This window comes from Schistocerca nitens, chromosome 4 (assembly GCF_023898315.1).
Source record: "Schistocerca nitens isolate TAMUIC-IGC-003100 chromosome 4, iqSchNite1.1, whole genome shotgun sequence".
Taxonomy (NCBI): Eukaryota; Metazoa; Arthropoda; class Insecta; order Orthoptera; family Acrididae; genus Schistocerca; species Schistocerca nitens.
The window spans coordinates 536,208,941-536,228,032 of record NC_064617.1 but is presented as its reverse complement, the minus strand read 5'-3'; the positions used below and the strand labels follow the sequence as shown (position 1 = coordinate 536,228,032).

The 19,092-nt window shown below is 37.4% G+C and overlaps 1 protein-coding gene across 1 annotated transcript in view; it reads right to left on the bottom strand.

Annotated features, from left to right (window-relative positions):
• LOC126252420 (low-density lipoprotein receptor-related protein 4) overlaps window positions 1–19,092 on the bottom strand; it is an 827,262-nt gene that overhangs the window by 150,089 nt on the left and 658,081 nt on the right. Inside the window, exons 17-19 of the mRNA XM_049953310.1 lie at window positions 12,139–12,279; window positions 10,297–10,550; window positions 5,342–5,503 (exon numbers count right to left, since the gene is read on the bottom strand). Of these exons, the coding sequence (XP_049809267.1) occupies window positions 5,342–5,503; window positions 10,297–10,550; window positions 12,139–12,279 (557 nt within the window). The remainder of the gene's footprint in view (window positions 1–5,341; window positions 5,504–10,296; window positions 10,551–12,138; window positions 12,280–19,092) is intronic.

Here is a 19,092-nt window from a genome sequence, read left to right as displayed (position 1 = left end):
CAAAGAGTTACCTATTTTAACGTCCTTGCGCCAGTTATTTTAAGTGCAAGATTGCATTTATTGCTTTCCACAACTTTTATTTTGTGTCAATTGTTTCCCTAGGTGAATAATTGATTAACAGTCTCGGTGTTAAAAATCTATACATTATTGTAAAGTGGAAACTTTCTACTGTTGCGCCGAGCAGGAAGTTATTGTAACCTTAATTTTTGACGCGCTCAGTAGCTAACAGCATTGAGACAATTTCTGTACAATTTTATCGAGTTTCTCATGCAAGGTTATAAAATAACAACAGTTTTTGTAAAACTATGTACTGTGTGGGGTGATTTCAGACAATGCCAAGAACATATAAGAGCAGGAGATATGCTACAGTACAGTGTAATTATGACCCGGAACTTTTAAATAAAGCTGTTCATGATATTCAAAGTGGTAAATGATCGTACAGAAAAGCATGTGATTTGTATGGTATACCTAAATCAACCCTATAAAATAAAGTGCAGGAAGCACATCCGAAAAAAAAAAAAAAAATGGGAGGACAGCCAGTGCTAAATAAAGAAGAAGAAGAAGAAGAAGACGAAGAAGAATAAGAAGAAATGTTGAAGCAAGGTATCTTGAGAGCTGCACATTGGGGATTTCCCTTCACTAAATTGGATATTAGATATTTAGTTAAAGGCTACCTTGGTAAATCTGGCCAAAAAGAGGAGAAATTTCATAATAATTTGCCAGGAGGAGATTGGGTGCATTTATTCCTCAAATGACAGTCAGCAGATCTTTCCGTTCGCTTAAGCGAAAATATTAAATGAGCTCACGCAGAAGTGAATAAAGAGACTGTTTATTTAAATTCTTGCAAAATAAAAACTTATCTGTAATATATAAAATTCATTATATTCTTCCCTATCACTTATTCATAACAAAGTGCTGCCTTAAAATGTGTAAAAGTCACCAAAATCAAATAAAAAGCTTGTAGAATTTAGAAAAGGCAGTAACTGTCCGAATTCACCCTCTATATACTGTAACTTTGGACAGTGATTTAAAAAACACATGTGTCTGAAATCACCCCAATCCATGGGGTGACTTTGGACACTTTATTTAACTGCCTCAGATAAATATACCTACACATACACTTTCTGGTTCTGGGATATTTTATTCGTTACACATATACCCTACCACTTCCATAAAAATCAATTTAATCTAAGAATATATATGTAAGTTACAATCAAAATAACGACAAAACCATCTGAAATCATCAAGTTTGATGGTATGATAATGTCAGAAGTCTAGCCTCAACTTCATCTTTCTTGGAATCAGTAGTGAAAGGAGCAACGGTGCAGCTTGAAGTGATACACTAACATCATCATGTGGATTGAATGTATGGCCATAGATCTAATTTCATGCCTCTGTTGGTTCTTGGGTTTAAAAGGATGGAGCAAGTGCTGGAGCATTAGTCACATTGCTCACCTGAGGATGACTGGATGGTATACAGTTGAAATATCAGAAGAAGTGAAATTTAAGTGGCTGCACACACGAAAATTTATGAAACGATCATTGCGCTGTGAAAATATTAAGATGTACAACAAAATTATGTACGGCCATAATTGTACTACTTACGTGATGCAAGAAATGACATTTTTTGGTAAGTACTAGTTGATATGATTGAAATCCATAAAATGTGATGATTTCAATTTATCTTTAGAATTATAATTTAATGTGAATTAATTGTTATGGAAAAAAGTCCTTTAATATACAAGGGCTATTCAGAAAGTAAGAAACGATAGGTTGTGAAATGGAAACCACAGTGAAAATCAAAGCTGTTTTATTTGCAACAGTTAGCTACAACTTCCAGCTATTTACCTCCATAGTCACCGATCGACTTAGACATTTGTTGTAGCATTATACCAACTTTCCAATACCCTCATATTAGAAGGAAGTCACCAGTGCTTTCCGCCAATTCTCTATACTGGACTACAGCTTGTTGTCTGTGCCAAAATGTTGTCTTCATAGCCAGCGGTTCATGTGAGCAGAGATGAAACTCAGAGGGAGACAATTACGGGCTATATTGTGGGTAATCAAACATTTCCAATTGAAAACAATGCAGGAGCCTCTTCATTGCCACCGCAGAATGTGGCTGAGAACTGTCTTGAAGAAGAAAATGCATGACAGTTATGTAATGTTGCCTGCATAGCTTCAGGCAAAATTTCTCACCAGGCCCTTGTACTTGGTGGGAGACACTATTGTTCTAGGTATCTTTATGTGCTCCCTGTGTGCTCAGAAATACAAAGAATGACGTAACATGATCAATGGGCATACTAAAGATACTGCCCAACACACCTATGCAAAACTTCATTGGATTTTCACTGTGGTTTCCATTTCACAACTGATCATTCCTTACTTTCTGAATAACCCTTGTAGTATTATCTACAGAGAGTTGAAGTTGCAAGAGCCTATCTCAAAAATCTCACATCCCTGCTGAACACTGATTTTTATATGGACTTAATAGTTAGGATAGATACTGTAGCTTTGTCGACTAGTGTGAGCAGTACTCATTTCAATAGCTGGGGCTAGAACATGTAGAGACAATGGACGGCCACACTCATTAAATATCTGACCACCATGTCAGTCAAAGCAGATCACTACTATTTATGAAGCTAAGTAATTCGTGCCACAACTGTCAGCTAATAATAACCCTGCTTTGAATTTCACACTATTGGACTGTTTCACTAGTTCATGTCAACCATAACATTCCAACACACTTTCTTTGAAATTTGAGATTCTGACTTGGTTGCAGCTTGCCACAGCCTTGTTTGTCTTTTTCTGTGCACAGTGTTTTGATGTATCTGAGAGACACAAAAGTTTGGTGACAACAACCGTACTCTGTGTGCATTAAAAATGAACAACTTCTTAACATGTGCAAGCAGCCATTAAAGTTGAAACGAGAACAGCAGCAGCTTCTGTGACAATAGGATCTGCAGAGGCAACAACAGCAACAAAAGCTGCTGGTCCACCAGCTACAACAACAATAACAAATAGCATTATTTTAAAAAATTGTGCTGTAGATTCCATGGTGTCTCCTCCACTGACATTTTTCAGAAGTTTTGACAAGTCTAAGGAGATTTGGAATACTTATTTATGTTGTTTCCGTTTTTCCTGACAGCTTAGTAAAGTTATTGATCCTACCTCTAAACATCACTGTCATTATGTAGTCAGTTATATGGAGTGGTATAGGAGCTATGGCCACTCTCTGACTCCATTAGTATCATATTCAATGATTTTTGTGACTTGCTGACCCAACATAATGCTTGGGAAATTCACAAAATGGCAGTTTGCCTGCATTTTAACCATTTTATTAAAAATTTCAATCCATTGTGGATTACTGACATGCAGGGTCTCAGTTGGAAATGTAATGTTATTTTGCAAAAAGTGTAAGTTATAATACACAGACTAACTCATCACAGGTGTTGTAGATTGTCTCAGTCTCAAATATGAAGTATTCTATACCCCTTTTGTCTCTTGAGACCTAACCCTCCGCAATGTCACCTACATTGTGCTATCGTTGTGCCTATCACCCACATTGTGCTATCATTTGAAATAGCATCATCAGCATAGTAGCATCAAATGACAAGTAGAAACAGCAATAATTACTAGTTAATGTTGCAGTAATACAGATTCATTAGACAAACATTACTAGATAATCATAAATATGGTATTTGAATGGATGACTATGGACTTTTCTTTTAAAGAAGGAGTCACTCATTGCGCATATGGAATAATCCTTCTCCTCTGTGTGTCAATTTTTTCACATCTTTTTTTCACTTCCCTTTTTTTCTTAATTTTCAAGAGCAGAAATCTCAGTTTCTTTTTCATAGAAAATATTACTGTGATATACCATACTGCATGTTGTTACCAGTTTTGGACCTTTGTTCTTGTAGAACATGATATGTTATATCAAAATCCATAATAACAGTCAACCCATCAGTGTTTGAAAGGTATGTCTCAAAATCAAATACAATTTTCTCTTTATGTGACATTAAAATTATATTTCTGCACACTTAGTGTTTATATTCAGTTGCAAGCATGTACTAAAAGCCACTGAAGATTCCTATAAAGTATGTCTAACAAAAAGTGCATTACAAACATTTAAAAGTATTTTAACAGCAAAACCATGTCTTACATGAAAGAAAGCAAAGCCAGACCTTATATGAAAGAAAAATTACAATTCATTTTATAGATAGCCATTGTCATTCATTAGTAATAATGGCTTTGAGTCCCTCTTGTAGTAAATTGTAAAGACTGTGTGTGTGTGTTTGCAGGTTGATCTTCCAGTATTTTTTAAAATTAGTTGTTATCCTCTTACATTACATGATTGTGATGTTCATAATATCCTCTCTATAGTTGGATGTGAAACAGCAATTAGGTAAAACTAAGATGAAATATTTTTATTACACAGGGTGCTTCACAACGATTCATCCAGTTCCACAAGATTATATATTCTGCACGAAAGAAAATAGAAACTGTGGGTGAATTTTAACTTAGGCATCAAAATTAAAAGTTTACTTTGGTATAAGCTGGCACAGTTAGTTTGTATGTTCACTCACTAACCTGTTAATTACCCAGTGGGTGTCAACTCAACATGAAAATAATCCAGCAACTAAATCCATTTTCTGTTTCAACAGGTGCAACTCAGTTACAACTGTGCTGCATTATTTTCATCACATGTATACAACTGCACCTCCTACAGCTCAAAGCATTCAACACTTGCACCAGGAGTTTCAAGATGCTGATAGTTTATGTAAGGAGAAAGCATAATGGACATTTGTGGAAGGTAAATGAAGACTTTGATCTTAAAACTTAATTGTAAAAAGCACCCCATGGTTGTTTGTGTATACATGTAAAAAATAAACACTTGTAAAACTGAATGGTTCTTTTAGGGGACAAAAAGCTTTGTAGTCCCACAGGTAAACTAAAATCTACCCCAGGTTACTACCTTTCATCTTGTAAAATCAAATGAATCTTCGAGAAATACACTGTGCTTTTCTGCCTCAGGTCACACAAATGGTATCAATATCAGTTCTGAGTTAATAGAAAAATATCATCAGAGGTTTTGAATAAGGTAAATGGGCCAGACGAGGTGAGTTGTCTGTCCCCCTAAGGCAGTATATCTGTGGAAAATTCAGATGTTCAAGAAGCTTCCTTATGATTATTTTTTAAAATTGTCTCTGTTCTTAAAACATTCTATACATGAAATAACTCACAAAGGTGAATAGTAAAATTGTGAACTAGGAGATATGCTAATTACTAAAGACTCCATTACATGCCAAAAATCTGCAAAAATACAGAAATGCTTTACCAATAGGATCAACAACAATGTCCCGAGGTTTGTCAAGTCCTTCCCAAACAAGAAGAGCCCTCATACTTCCATCAAGATTAGCAACTTCAATTCTGTTAGTGCCAGCATCAGTCCAATATAATTTATTGGTAACCCAATCCATTGCTAAGCCAGCAGGAGACTCTGGAACACAAATCATTTCATAAGTAGAAACACAAAATTGTTAAGGATGATACATTAAGTTTTCAATTTTAGAGCTTTAAGCTTATATTGTTTGTCATTATTTGTTTTCATATGGGAAAGCTCATCTGACAATATCAGTCTTGCACTACATTAACTTCTGTAAAAGGTTCATGCTGAACCTCATAGCTCACGTGTGTTAAAATGGCCAGAAAGGAAGTACTTTGGGATTGTGAAATGAGGGCAGTGACAGCCTCAACACCATCAGAATCCTGCTGTGACTAATGAAGGCAAAATGTGATACTCTTGAATGAATGTTCATTAATACAGCAACTGCTTTGGTATTTGTTAAAACAGAAACTGGTGACATACACCATTCACATAGGTGCCCACTCCATCTTTTGTCTTTTTCTCATTGAGATATCCCTTGCAATAGAGGCTGTATCACAGATGACAAGGAACACTTACTTGGCTAAATTTTATCCATTACAAAATTCACAGGAATTTCTCCTATAGTGAAGTTTTAGTTCCTCTAAGTTATAGGTTTACACGAAACAATTCTTTGTTCCCTCACACAGAACCTTACATTCATAGGCTCTGGCAGAAGATCATTGACACACAATATTGTCTATTCTTCAACTAATATGACCTAATTTCTTCAGTTCATTTTTTTTATGCTTCTGATTCAGCTACATGTATATCTAAACCTGTACTTCACAGACACCCTTCAGTCATTGGATTTCGCTGAATAATTCCAGAAACTGTGGCAATATTTTCAGGCGTAACTGTGAATTGCTTGCGGCCAACATGCCCCACTAGATCATCAGTTACGCTGCCTGTTCGTTGAAATTTTGCGAAGAGCGTAGGAATGGTTTTCGCATCGGGTCCTTTTGGAACATTAAATCATGCTTGAAAACTTCGCCTTGTTGCCGTAGGACTCTCTTCTAACCTGTGGTACTCTGGCACCAGAAAAACACGTTGTTCAATGGAGTACATGGTTTTAATCTCTTCCTTTGGTACGCTAACCTCCTTTCACGTTTCAATAGTGGAATTGATCGCTCTGGGCTTCGGATCACTATTTATACTAGGCATTACGTATGGCGATTACAGCGCCATCTGTTAGCAGCTTTTGTAACTATTATTTCAAACTGCTGTATAAACTTCTTACAGCTTTCACAATAAACATACCATTTACTGCATTCCTCTATCGATCTTTGTTTTCGAGATATTTAATTCTGAAATCAGGGAGTCCTTTTCTGGACACCCTGTATATATTAAGAGGCCAATGTCAAAATACCCAGACTCGTGAACAGGGGTCGACAAGAGGTTCATGAACTTACACCACTTATTGTATGAACCGCCCATTTCTGAGCCAAAAATATCCTTTTAGAATGGGAAGAGTTACCCCAAAATATAATACCATACAACATAAGCAAATGAAAATAAGCAAAGTAGACTAATTTTTGTGTCGAACGATCACCCACTTCAGACACTATTTGAATAGTAAAAATGGCACTATTAAGTCTTTGAACAATATTCTGAATGTGGGCTTTCTATGACAGCTTACTATCTATGTGAATGTCTAGAAATTTGAACTGTTCAGTTTTACTAATCATATTTCCATTCTGTGAAATTAAAACGTCAGGTTTTGTTGAATTATGGGTTAGCAAATGGTAAAACTGAGTCTTACTGTGATTTAGCATTAGTTTATTTTCTACAAGCCATGAACTTAGGTCATGTACAGCACTATTTGAAACCGAGCCAATGTTGTACACAACATCCTTTACTACCAAGCTAGTGTCATCAGCAAACAGAAATATTTTGAGTTACCTGTAATACAAGAGGGCACATCATTTATATAAATAAAGAACAGTAATGGCCCCAACACTGATCACTGGGGCATCTCCCCCCCCCCCCCCCCCCAATTGACCACACCCCACTCAGACCCTACATCACAGCCATTATCAACACTGAGAATAATGACCTTTTGCTGTCTATTGCTAAAGTAAGAGGTGAACCAATTGTGAGCTACTCCCCGTATTCTGTAATGGTCCAAATTCTGGGGCAATATTTTGTGACCAACACAATCAAATGCCTTAGTTAAATCAAAAAATATGCCAAGCATTCAAAATCTTTTGTTTAACCCATCCAGTACCTCACAGAGAAAAGAGAATATAGCATTTTCAGTTGTTAAATGACTTCTAAAGCCAAACAGTACATCTGATAGCAAATTGTGTGATATAAAATGATCAATTATCCTTACATACACAGCCTTTTCAATAACTTTTGCAAACATTGATGGCATAGAAATAGGTCTAAAATTATCTCTATTATCTCTTTCTCCCTTTTTATGAAGCGGCTTTATTACTGAGTACTTTAATCATTCAGGAAACCGACCATTCCTACAGGAAAAATTACAAATATGGCTAAATACAGGGTTAATATGTACAGCACAGTACTTTAATATTCTGCTAGACACTCCATCATAACCATGAGAGCCCTTAGTCATCAGAGATTTCTTTGAGGAGGGAAAAAAAAGCAACCGTGTTCTCGGATCCCACCACAATATATTTGGATAAAGCAGCTAAATATTTGTGACAACACAGTTGCTTTTTTTCCCCTCCTCAAAGAAATCACAGCAAATTTCACTTCTATACTGACACGAGGATGTTGCAATGTCTCTTGCTTGCAAACGTATCATCTGCCCGCTGCTCTCTCTTGTTGCCTGTGAAAAACCAGCAGCTGACATCCCCTCTCCCTGCCACTTGTTCCCATCATACCTCATGGAGAGCATCGACAACATTGCTGCATGGAACACATAAGTGCAACACTGGCCTCAGTCTAGACTTTAAGCATATCTTGAAAAAATGTATGTTATTGTTGAGTAGCTGTCCAGTTTTGAAGTCAATTCAATTCCAAATGCAAATGAATTCAGGCAAACTGCAGTTTAAATGTGGCAGATGTTCATAAAGACCCAAAGTACCCATTATGCATTCCCATGGTTGGCAACACAATTTAATTTCTGCTCACACATAGCCAAACTTCTTTCACTATGTCCCATCCAATGTCCCGTAGTGCTGTTCTTGAGCACAGTGAAACATGGACAGCAGTATCTTCCAGGGTACGGGTCGTATGTAAGAACAGCAACTAATACATTAATAAAAGATCACAATCATGATCCAGTCCAACTCTTGAAACTGCAATGTACTTATCTCTGTTCCTACTATATTGGAAACAGGTCTTTCAGCCATAATTTATTCTTGTGATAACTGCAGTCAGTTTAATGTGATTTATTTCATTTTTAGAAATTTAATTCTGGATTAATTTTCTTTCTTGTTTCATCTAAATGTCATTACCTTGCTCCAAAGCCAATTAAAAAAAGCTGGTAATGTTTTTCTGTGTTATTCTAATATATGAATAGCAATCGAATTTCTCATTTGCAACCCAAGTGACAAATCATTACAGTTTCCCATAAACAAATAAAATACTGACTTAGGTTCAGAGTCAAGTAATTGTTTTGAAGAACAAGATTTTTGCCTTTGAGTGTTATCTTTACTTAAAAAGCTGAATAAATATATGTATACGGTATCCATATGTAAGAGAACATTTATTACAAATCTGTTCAAATACAACAAAAGTTTGTAAGTTGAAAGACTTTAATGTTATTTCACAAAACTGTCAGTTTTTAAGCAGAGCATTAGATTCTTGTAGTCAGTAATACATAGCTCCTTGTGTATCCCTTGCACTAGCATTGTGAGTCAGATGTCATGTCCTGGTCAAGCAAGATCGATACTGTGTCAAGTGCTTTGGCGTATCAGGAAATCTCAAGCCTATTTGAACGCAAGCATTGTTTGCTACACTATACCCTTCGGGATTGTTCAAATTAATCTGTATGAAACTTCAATAGTCAAAGCTCATCTGTAAATGTAAGACAATCCCTATATTAATCTATTGAACAATGTAAAAACATTGACCTCAGTAGCAATTGCGTAATCTGTGAATATGAGCTGACCCTTTATTTTTTGAATGATGGATCTGGGAGAAAAACCTCGTCTTGTAATCAGGTAAGTATGGCACATTTGCTGACTGCATAGACATTTTGTTAGTTTCTAGTGCATATGTCTATGCAGATTAAATTAGAAAAATCGGAAAATATTAAAATCAAGAATTTAGTTTTGTTTTGAATTGCAGAACATTAATTGCTGTAAATTTCAGACAGTTGCAGACTCCCTCTTGCTATTAAATCCAACCAATATCAATTTACACATATGTTTTAAATATCCAAAGCATTAAGACAACAAAGGCTAGTAATAATCTTGGACTTTAACTTGTATGAACATCACTGTCTACTCATAGCAGAAAGTCCTGGCAATGAAGAAGTAAAGCTATCTTTAGTAAACAATGGAACAAATTATCAGGAGAGAGACTATGAGCGCCCTTGGTAGGAAACACAAATAATGAACAAATTCCAAATCATCCATCATCCATGATCGGGTGTAACTGGGTGTCAGACCACAACTTTAACCCAGACACCTAGCACATAGCTTCAACTTGCCAACTTGGAAGATACGGGCAGAAACTGATGGAGTGACCAGCTTTTAGAGCACATGGTAAAATTAGGGTTGGAGTAAATAGAAAATCATCAAAATCTTAATTATTCTGACACTTACTGTCTCACCTATCAGATAAAGAAACCACAGTTTGTGTAAATTAGCCAATCCATCAACTTCTGAATGCATATGTATCATCTTGCAGTACTGTCTTAATTTTTTGCTGTTCTTTCTTTAGACACTTACCTAAATTAGAATATACAATGACAACCTCATTACTTCCATTAAGATGAGCTCTGCTTATTGTATCTGCATCAACATCAGTCCAGAAAATGGAATCTGTCTTAGAATCCCATGCCAATGCCACAGCTGACTGAACACCATCAAGTGGAATGACCATATCTACACTGTTGTTGCTGTCAGCATGCAGTTGACGAATTCGCAGATCTTTCTTTCTTGCAAATAGTAGGAGCTCATCCTGAGATGCATCACACGTTCTCCTATGAATAATTATAAAACTCGTAAATTCTCTCAGTGTGTCACAGTACTTAACTATGTGATATTCTTATACTATTATGAATAAAACCCCAACAAAAGTGGTATAAACACAGACAAACAGTGGCCCCAGAGAGGAGGGCAGCGTACACATGCACACATGCATGCACTCTCTCTCTCTCTCTCTCTCTCACTCATACACACACACACACACACACACACACACACACACACACACCTTTAATAGCTATGCAATGAGCAAGATCCTTTCGTGTGTCTATTGACTGCTCAAGGACACTCCAATATAGTGAGCTATTGTCTTTGTTGACATGATTTTGTATATTTCAAACTCTTTCACAACAAAAACACTAAAAGGTAAAGAAGATAGCTGTAGCGCAGATCAAAGCACACTTTGTTCCTTGATTTTACTTTTATTCTCTATTTTTCCTTGTCGTGAAGACAGTGTCATAAGTTGGAAGACATAGAAATATGAAGTTTAAATACATGGTGTATATAGTAGTCAATTTGTTTAACTACACAAGGCTCCCCTTGATGCAATACATGACAAATGTGAGGGTTAAATGTTGACTTAACTTATCTATCTGTTAAGTAGCTATTATCTACCCAAGACTGAAACAGAAATGCCACATTTATAATATGTTAAATGCTATGACAAAGTATATAACAGACATTTACTGAAATAAACTCTAATGAGTTTATTTTATTTTATAACAACCCATATTATTAGAATTTTCTCTTATTAATTTCATTCTGAAGTTATTCTTTACAATATTTAGGAATAAAATTTTCCAACATTTTTGGGAGATGACTATCAACAGCCATCAAGTAATGTATAAGATGCATGTTTGACCATCAGCTGCTTTTATTTTAAACCCAAATGTCAACCGGTTTCAGTCACATACCATCTTCACAGACTCGGGTTAGAAAACAGTTTAAGCCACAACATCACATCTGTCATGACTTACATAATGGCCATGTCTCATGCATAGAGCTTGTCATGAACTCCAACATACAACACAGGATTTTTAGAAGCAAACATACTAATAACAAGTGTAAACAGAGAGGTACTCTCTGCTACTTTGTTTACATTTGTTATTAGTGAAATGTTGTGTGGGTAGGGCCTCCTGTCAGGTAGACTGGTTGCCTGGTACAAGTATTTTTAGTTGGTGCCACTTCAGCAACTTGCGTCTCAATGGGGATGCGATGATGATGAAGACAACACAACACCCAGTCCCTGAATGGAGAAAATCTCCAACCTAACCGGGAATCGAACCCGGGCCCCTTCACATGGCATTCCGTTGTGCTGACCACTCGGCTACCAAGATTATTAGTATGTTTGCTTCTAAAATTCCTGTGTTGTATACTGGAACTTGTGACATGCTCTACACATGAGACATGGCCATTATGTACGTAATCACAGATGTGATGTGGCTGAAATTGTTTTAACCCTAATCCATGAAGATGGTCTATGACTGAAATAAGTTGATATTTGGTTTCAAATATCAGCAGCTGATGGTGAAACATGCATTTTATACAATAACATTTTCATAAATCAATATAATGTCCTCTCACCCGTCTGGTTGCCGTTTGAGTCCCATTGGACAAACACATTGGTAGCTGCTTCTGTTCGGTAGGCACATGTGTGAACAGGCAAAATTTCCATCAGGACCCATACATCTGTTTCGGTACTGTGGCTGTCGCTGAGGATGATAGCTGTAACGAATGTGCTTCAAGTTACAAAGATATCTATCTTTCTCTCTGTCTCTCACACACACACACACTACATATGTCACATATACGAACATCATGCACATCTTCATGCACATGATAATTTTGACAAACTTATTCTCACTTCTACAGTGCACTTTCTCTCACTGGTTTCCATTATTTTGTCATCAGCCTTATAACTCGTTTCATGCTGCCCCTATCCAGGGTCAACCTCTTCATCTAAGAATTGTATTTACCCCCAAGATCCTCAGTTATTTGTTGTATGAACTGCTGTTCACAACAGTTTAAATCTACAGACAGAAAGTGCTAAGTGTACTATTTCTCCACAAATAGGCACTCTTACACTGCGAAAAACAGAGATTAAGCATTATATTTTCCTTAAGTAGAAAGAAAAACTCTTAGGACACCATAACCAGATTGGCTGACATGACTCATTTTCAAAAAAGGTTTTCTGCTACACACGGTACTTCAAGTGAAACATAGGAGGAGAGGGCAAATCTCTAGAAACTCCATTCTCACCTGAAGAAGTGGGAAGAGCAGTGTGGGAACAGAAAGAAAATAAATCAGCAGGCCCTGATGACATATGAACTGAACAAATAAAGCAATTTGGTCCAAAAACTAAAGAATGGCTAGTGAGGATGCCAAACAAATGTTTGGAAACATTTCAGATTCCCAAACTGTTGAGGAAAGTGCAAGTAGTAGAACTACTAAAGCCTGGCATAGAGCCAACAGATCCAAAAACAATCCGTTCTATTTTCTTAATCTGCCACCTATGTAAGTTATTTGGGACAATCACACTGTCAAGAATAGCAGCCACAACCGACACAAGACTTATACCTGAACAAGCTGGATCCAGATCAGGGAAAACATGTTGACTTAACGCATTGAAGATTTTGAAAGGAAACTGACAATTGCTGCTCTCTTTGTTGACCTTCCTGTTGCATATGATACAGTAAACCATCAACATCTCCTCACAAAATTCTGTGAAATAACAAAGGACATTCAACTGCCTTACTCGTTAAGAGGCATATTGCAAAATCAAAGATTCTATGTTACCCTCCAAAGGAAGAAAAGTAAATGGAGAAACCAAAAGAATGGATTACCACAAGGTAGTGTTGTTTCCACTATTTTGTACAATATGTACATAAATGACCAGCCACACCAGCAGGAAATAAAGAGATACATATATGAAGATGGTACTGCCACTATTGCTCAAGGAAGAACATTTGGAGAGGTTGAAAGAAAACTGACACAGTCTTTGCATTCCTTGCTACATTGTGCACTGTTATTTAAAAAAACACTGCACTGATCTCAAAGGAAAAATATGTGCAAGAAAAATATTATGTGTAAACTGACTGGTTCAACATGGGGAGCACAACCTAAAGTTCTTCAGTCATCAGCCAGAGAATATGTGGCACCAGTGTGGGAGGTGTCTAGCCACTCTAAACAAGTAGATGTCACTTTAAATGAGACTGTCAGGATTGTCACCAGAGGCCTGTATCTGACCATAAAATGTACCCACCTGCAGCCACAGCACCACAAAATATTAGGCACAAAGCAGCCAATGAAATAGAGGGGAGAAAGCAAGAAACTGACCCGTGGCACTTAATGCATAACCACCAAACAGTTACAACTTATCTTAAGTCAAGAATGAGCTTTATCAAACAGAGATTACTGCCAGAAGGCCAACCTAAGACCTGTCAACTATCTTTATAGTTGGACTTTCTGCAAAATACAAACTTGCACCCCAAAGAGGAAATCACACAAGGGGGGCAATGTAAATATAGTACACTGAGAGCACTGAATAGATAAAGAACAGGAGTTGCAAAATGCAAAGTAAACATGGTTACGTGGGGCTACTCTGAAGATGACCAGTGTGAATGTGGAGAAACACAGATGATTGAACACCTGCTAATGTGCCCACGGATGGACCACATTTACACTGAGGAAGATCTATTTTTGTGCAATGATAAGACCATGAAAGCTGCAGAATTTTCAAGGAAGAGATTTTAGATGCTCTTGCCCCAGCACAGAAAGTAAGAACCTTGGAAACACGTGGGTGGGGATTATCCTGCTACATAATGGTGACATCCTTCAAAATTCCTGGATATTCAGACTTGATGGTGTGCTTCAATTTTTAACCATGCCCACATGTACACAGGCCCACATGTCTGTGTTACGACATTCAGGGTGCACCGCGCTTCCTCAATGTGCTTTAATTTCAGTACCATGTAGCCACATCATATACCACAACTGTGTGTCCATATTTCTCACCTTATTTATCACAAAAAATGTGTTAAATGCCTGCATACTCTTAGCCCAATGCTTTGAATTGTGCATTGCTCATTGTGTTCTTTTTTTATTCTGAAATGAGCAAAGAGACTAATAATGGTCCATCACAGAATTTAATTACAACCTTCACAACCCCAGGAATGATCAGTGATACTAGTGGGACACCCCTTACAAGTTCTGAACTGCATGTAGTGTGTTTTTTGAGATAAGATAGTTATAAAGCCAACTGTACATCACTTTTTCTAAAATTTTTGAGAATGCTGGCAAGAGTGAAATTGGACGGAAACTTGATGCTAGTTCTTTATCTCCCTTCTTAAACAGTGGCTTAACTTCAGCATATTTCAACCATTCAGGAAATATTCCACTAATAAACGACTGGTTACACAGATAGCTTAATATGTTACTTAACTCAGAATCACACTCTAACTAACTTTTTTGATATTTCATCATACCCACAAGATGTTTTTGATTTTAAAGATTTTATGGTGGTCATTATTTCTGCGGAGAAGATGCATGGATAATAAAAAAACATGAATAATCGAGAAACTTTCAAACATAAATTTGGGACATCTCCTGAATGGGTAGTGGAGACTAGTAGAGACAGCGCTGGTGGCTGACATGTGCATGTGCTTGGGTGCAGTTCGGCATAATCATCTTCTGCTGCTGGTCTGGATTAGCATTCACTGGTGCCCCTAGCAGCTGGCAACCCATGTTGGCAGTTCCTATGTGGGTGACACGTGCTTTTTATATTTTTTTAAAATAAAAAATGCATGAATAAGCCTCAAACAACTTCCTGGCAGATTAAAACTGTGTGCCTGACCGAGATTCGAACTCGGGACCTTTGCCTTTCGCGGGCAAGTGCTCTACCAACTGAGCTACCGAAGCACGACTCACGCCCGGTACTCACAGCTTTACTTCTGCCAGTACCTCGTCTCCTACCTTCCAAACTTTACAGAAGCTCTCCCACGAACCGAGTTCGAGTCTCGGTCGGGCACACAGTTTTAATCTGCCAGGAAGTTTCATATCAGCGCACACTCCGCTGCAGAGTGAAAATCTCATTCTGGAAACATCCCCCAGGCTGTGGCTAAGCCATGTCTCCGCCATATCCTTTCTTTCAGGAGTGCTAGTTCTGCATGGTTCGAAGGAGAGCTTCTGTAAAGTTTGGAAGGTAAGAGACGAGGTACTGGCAGAAGTAAAGCTGTGAGTACCGGGCGTGAGTCGTGCTTCGGTAGCTCAGTTGGTAGACAGGCCAAATGGTTAGCTGATGGCATTAATAACATGATGCTTGGACTTATAGAGGGGCAGTTCCTCACTGTAATGTTCATGACCTTTACATGTATCTAGTGTTATGACTGGTGTTTGTTTTAACATTAACCACATATAGATAATCCCATCTTAGCATCTTCTATGCGAGATGGCAATGTAAGTGCGGTAGCTTTTAGTAACTGTGTATTCTCTCATCAAACATTCACATGGACTGATGTTTAAAAAAAAGTTAAAATTTTAGGGCGTCAGCTCCCATGGCGGATGCTAACTGGTACTGTTCCCCATGTTTTCTTAATCCATATCATGTGTTTACATTATGATTGCAATAGTAAAAGATTAAAATGTCATAATGAAATTTGTAAGAATGGATACAGTTTGTTCCTTTTACTTAGCAGTTAATGAGGACGATGGTACACTATTTTGTGGCAGCGTGTTTGAATACATTACATTGTGACTATACCATTTGCCGTGGATGATTTGCATCGATACGGGGCGGGAAACTAGTGACACCTGTTGACTTCCTGTAATCTTGTCTGTAGTACATGCATTCATCGCAGTTTCATCTGTTGAATGTATCACACATATAATAAGATTATGCCATATCTGATACATGATTATGTGTCATGTGGATGTTACCCAAGTATGTCAGTGAAATTTTGCTTTGGTAAGCACTTTTAGTGTAGATGCATTAAAATCAAAAAATACTTATTGCAGTATTAAGAACTGTGCATGTTATATAATGTTAATGTTATTCTCATGACATGTTTCTTAATACTGCAATTTCTGTAGGTCTTGTCTGAAAATGAACGGCTACTTTCAAAACTAGTCACCAGTACAAGCTACCTGCAACTAGGACAAATTTAAATAAAGGATTATCAAATCTAAGCTGCTGGTTGTTCCCCAACAAAATATTGGAATTACATAAATTATATAAAGCAAGTGGAGGCAGGGAAACACACATACAAAAGGATTTAACTTTTATTAGCTTTCGGACCCAGTGGGCAGTGGGCAGAAGAGTTGAACAGGAAGGAAGAGGGTGAAGGAAAAGGACTGGAGAGGTTTAGGGAAAGGGGTGCAGTTCAGAAAAGTCACCCAGAACCCCGGGTCAGGGGAAACTTAATGGATGGCATGAGAAGTCTTTCCTTCTCATCCTATCAGGTAAGTGTCCCATGACCCAGGTTCTGGATGACTTTTCTGAACTATACCCTTTCCCTAAACCTCTCTAGTCCTTTTCCTTCACCCTCTTCCTTTCCCTTCAACTCTTCTGCCAGAAGAAGAAGCCACTGGTTCCAAAAGATTGTAAAAGTTAAATGCTTTTGTGTGTGTCTTCCCCTACCGCCACTAGGCGAGTAGATTTTTTTATCTATCCATTTACATTATATTATCAATAACTGATTATTTTCATTGTTATAAATGAAAGGTCAACATGTTGCCATGTTTTTCACAGAGAAATTGTAATATAATTCAGGCATTCTCTGGACTTAATTGCAATAATGGAAATCAGGATACAGAGCATCAAATATTTGATGTGTTTTCATTCATTTCTATCCCTCGTATATGGACAAAATTTCAGTCAAATAGAGACAACATGATGTTGTTTTAGAATAAATGCTGCAATAACGTACTTTGTATGGCTTACATACTGATTTGAACTGATAATACAGTACCACACTTAGTGTTGTTCTTCTATCGATCACTATATAACACGAACAAGAAAATGACATTTTCCATATTTGACTATTAAACAGTCATTAAATCTAAAATCATGTACTTAGACTATAAAGTAACAAAATATATTTTTATTCAACAAAAATAATTAGTTTTGAAAGCAACAGCACACTGCCAAGGTGTTCCTGAAGGCATTATATATACAAATGAACATGTTGTTGTTGTTGTGGTCTTCAGTCCTGAGACTGGTTTGATGCAGCTCTCCATGCTAATCTATCCTGTGCAAGCTCCTTCATCTCCCAGTACCTACTGCAACCTACATCCTTCTGAATCTGCTTAGTGTATTCATCTCTTGGTCTCCCTCTACGATATTTACCCTCCACGCTGCCCTCCAATGCTAAATTTGTGGTCCCTTGATGCCTCAGGACATGTCCTACCAACCAATCCCTTCTTCTAGTCAAGTTGTGCCACAAACTTCTCTTCTCCCCAATCCTATTCAATACCTCCTCATTAGTTACGTGATCTACCCACCTGATCTTCAACATTCTTCTGTAGCACCACATTTCAAAAGCTTCTATTCTCTTCTTGTCCAAACTACTTATTGTCCATGTTTCACTTCCATACATGGCTACACTCCATACAAATACTTTCAGAAACGACTTCCTGACATTTAAATCCATACCAGATGTTAACGAATTTTTCTTCTTCAGAAACGCTTTCCCTGCCATTGCCAGTCTACATTTTATATCCTCTCTACTTCGACCATCATCAGTTCTTTTGCTCCCCAAATAGCAAAACTCCTTTACTACTTTAAGTGTCTCATTTACTAATCTAATTCCCTCAGCATCACCCGACTTAATTCGACTACATTCCATTATCCTCGTTTTGCTTTTGTTGATGTTCACCTTATATCCTCCTTTCAAGACACTGTCCATTCTGTTCAACTGCTCTTCCAAATCCTTTCCTGTCTCTGACAGAATTACAATGTCATCGGTGAACCTCAAAGTTTTTATTTCTTCTCCCTGGATTGTAATACCTACTCCAAATTTTTCTTTTGTTTCCTTTACTGCTTGCTCAATATACAGATTGAATAACATCGGGGAGAGGCTACAAACCTGTCTCACACCCTTCCCAACCACTGCTTCCCTTTCATGTCCCTCGTCTCTTATAAGTGCCATCTGGTTTCTGTACAAATTGTAAATAGCCTTTCACTCCCTGTATTTTAGCCCTGCCACCTTTAGAATTTGAAAGAGAGTATTCCAGTTAACGTTGTCAAAAGCTTTCTCTAAGTCTACAAATGCTAGAAACGTAGGTTTGCCTTTTCTTAATCTTTCTTCTAAGATAAGTCGTAAGGTTAGTATTGCCTCACGCGTTCCAACATTTCTACGGAATCCAAACTGATCTTCCCCGAGGTCCGCTTCTACCAGTTTTTCCATTCGTCTGTAAAGAATTCGCGTTAATATTTTGCAGCTGTGACTTATTAAACTGATAGTTTGGTAATTTTCACATCTGTCAACACCTGCTTTCTTTGGGATTGGAATTATTATATTCTTCTTGAAGTCTGTGGGTATT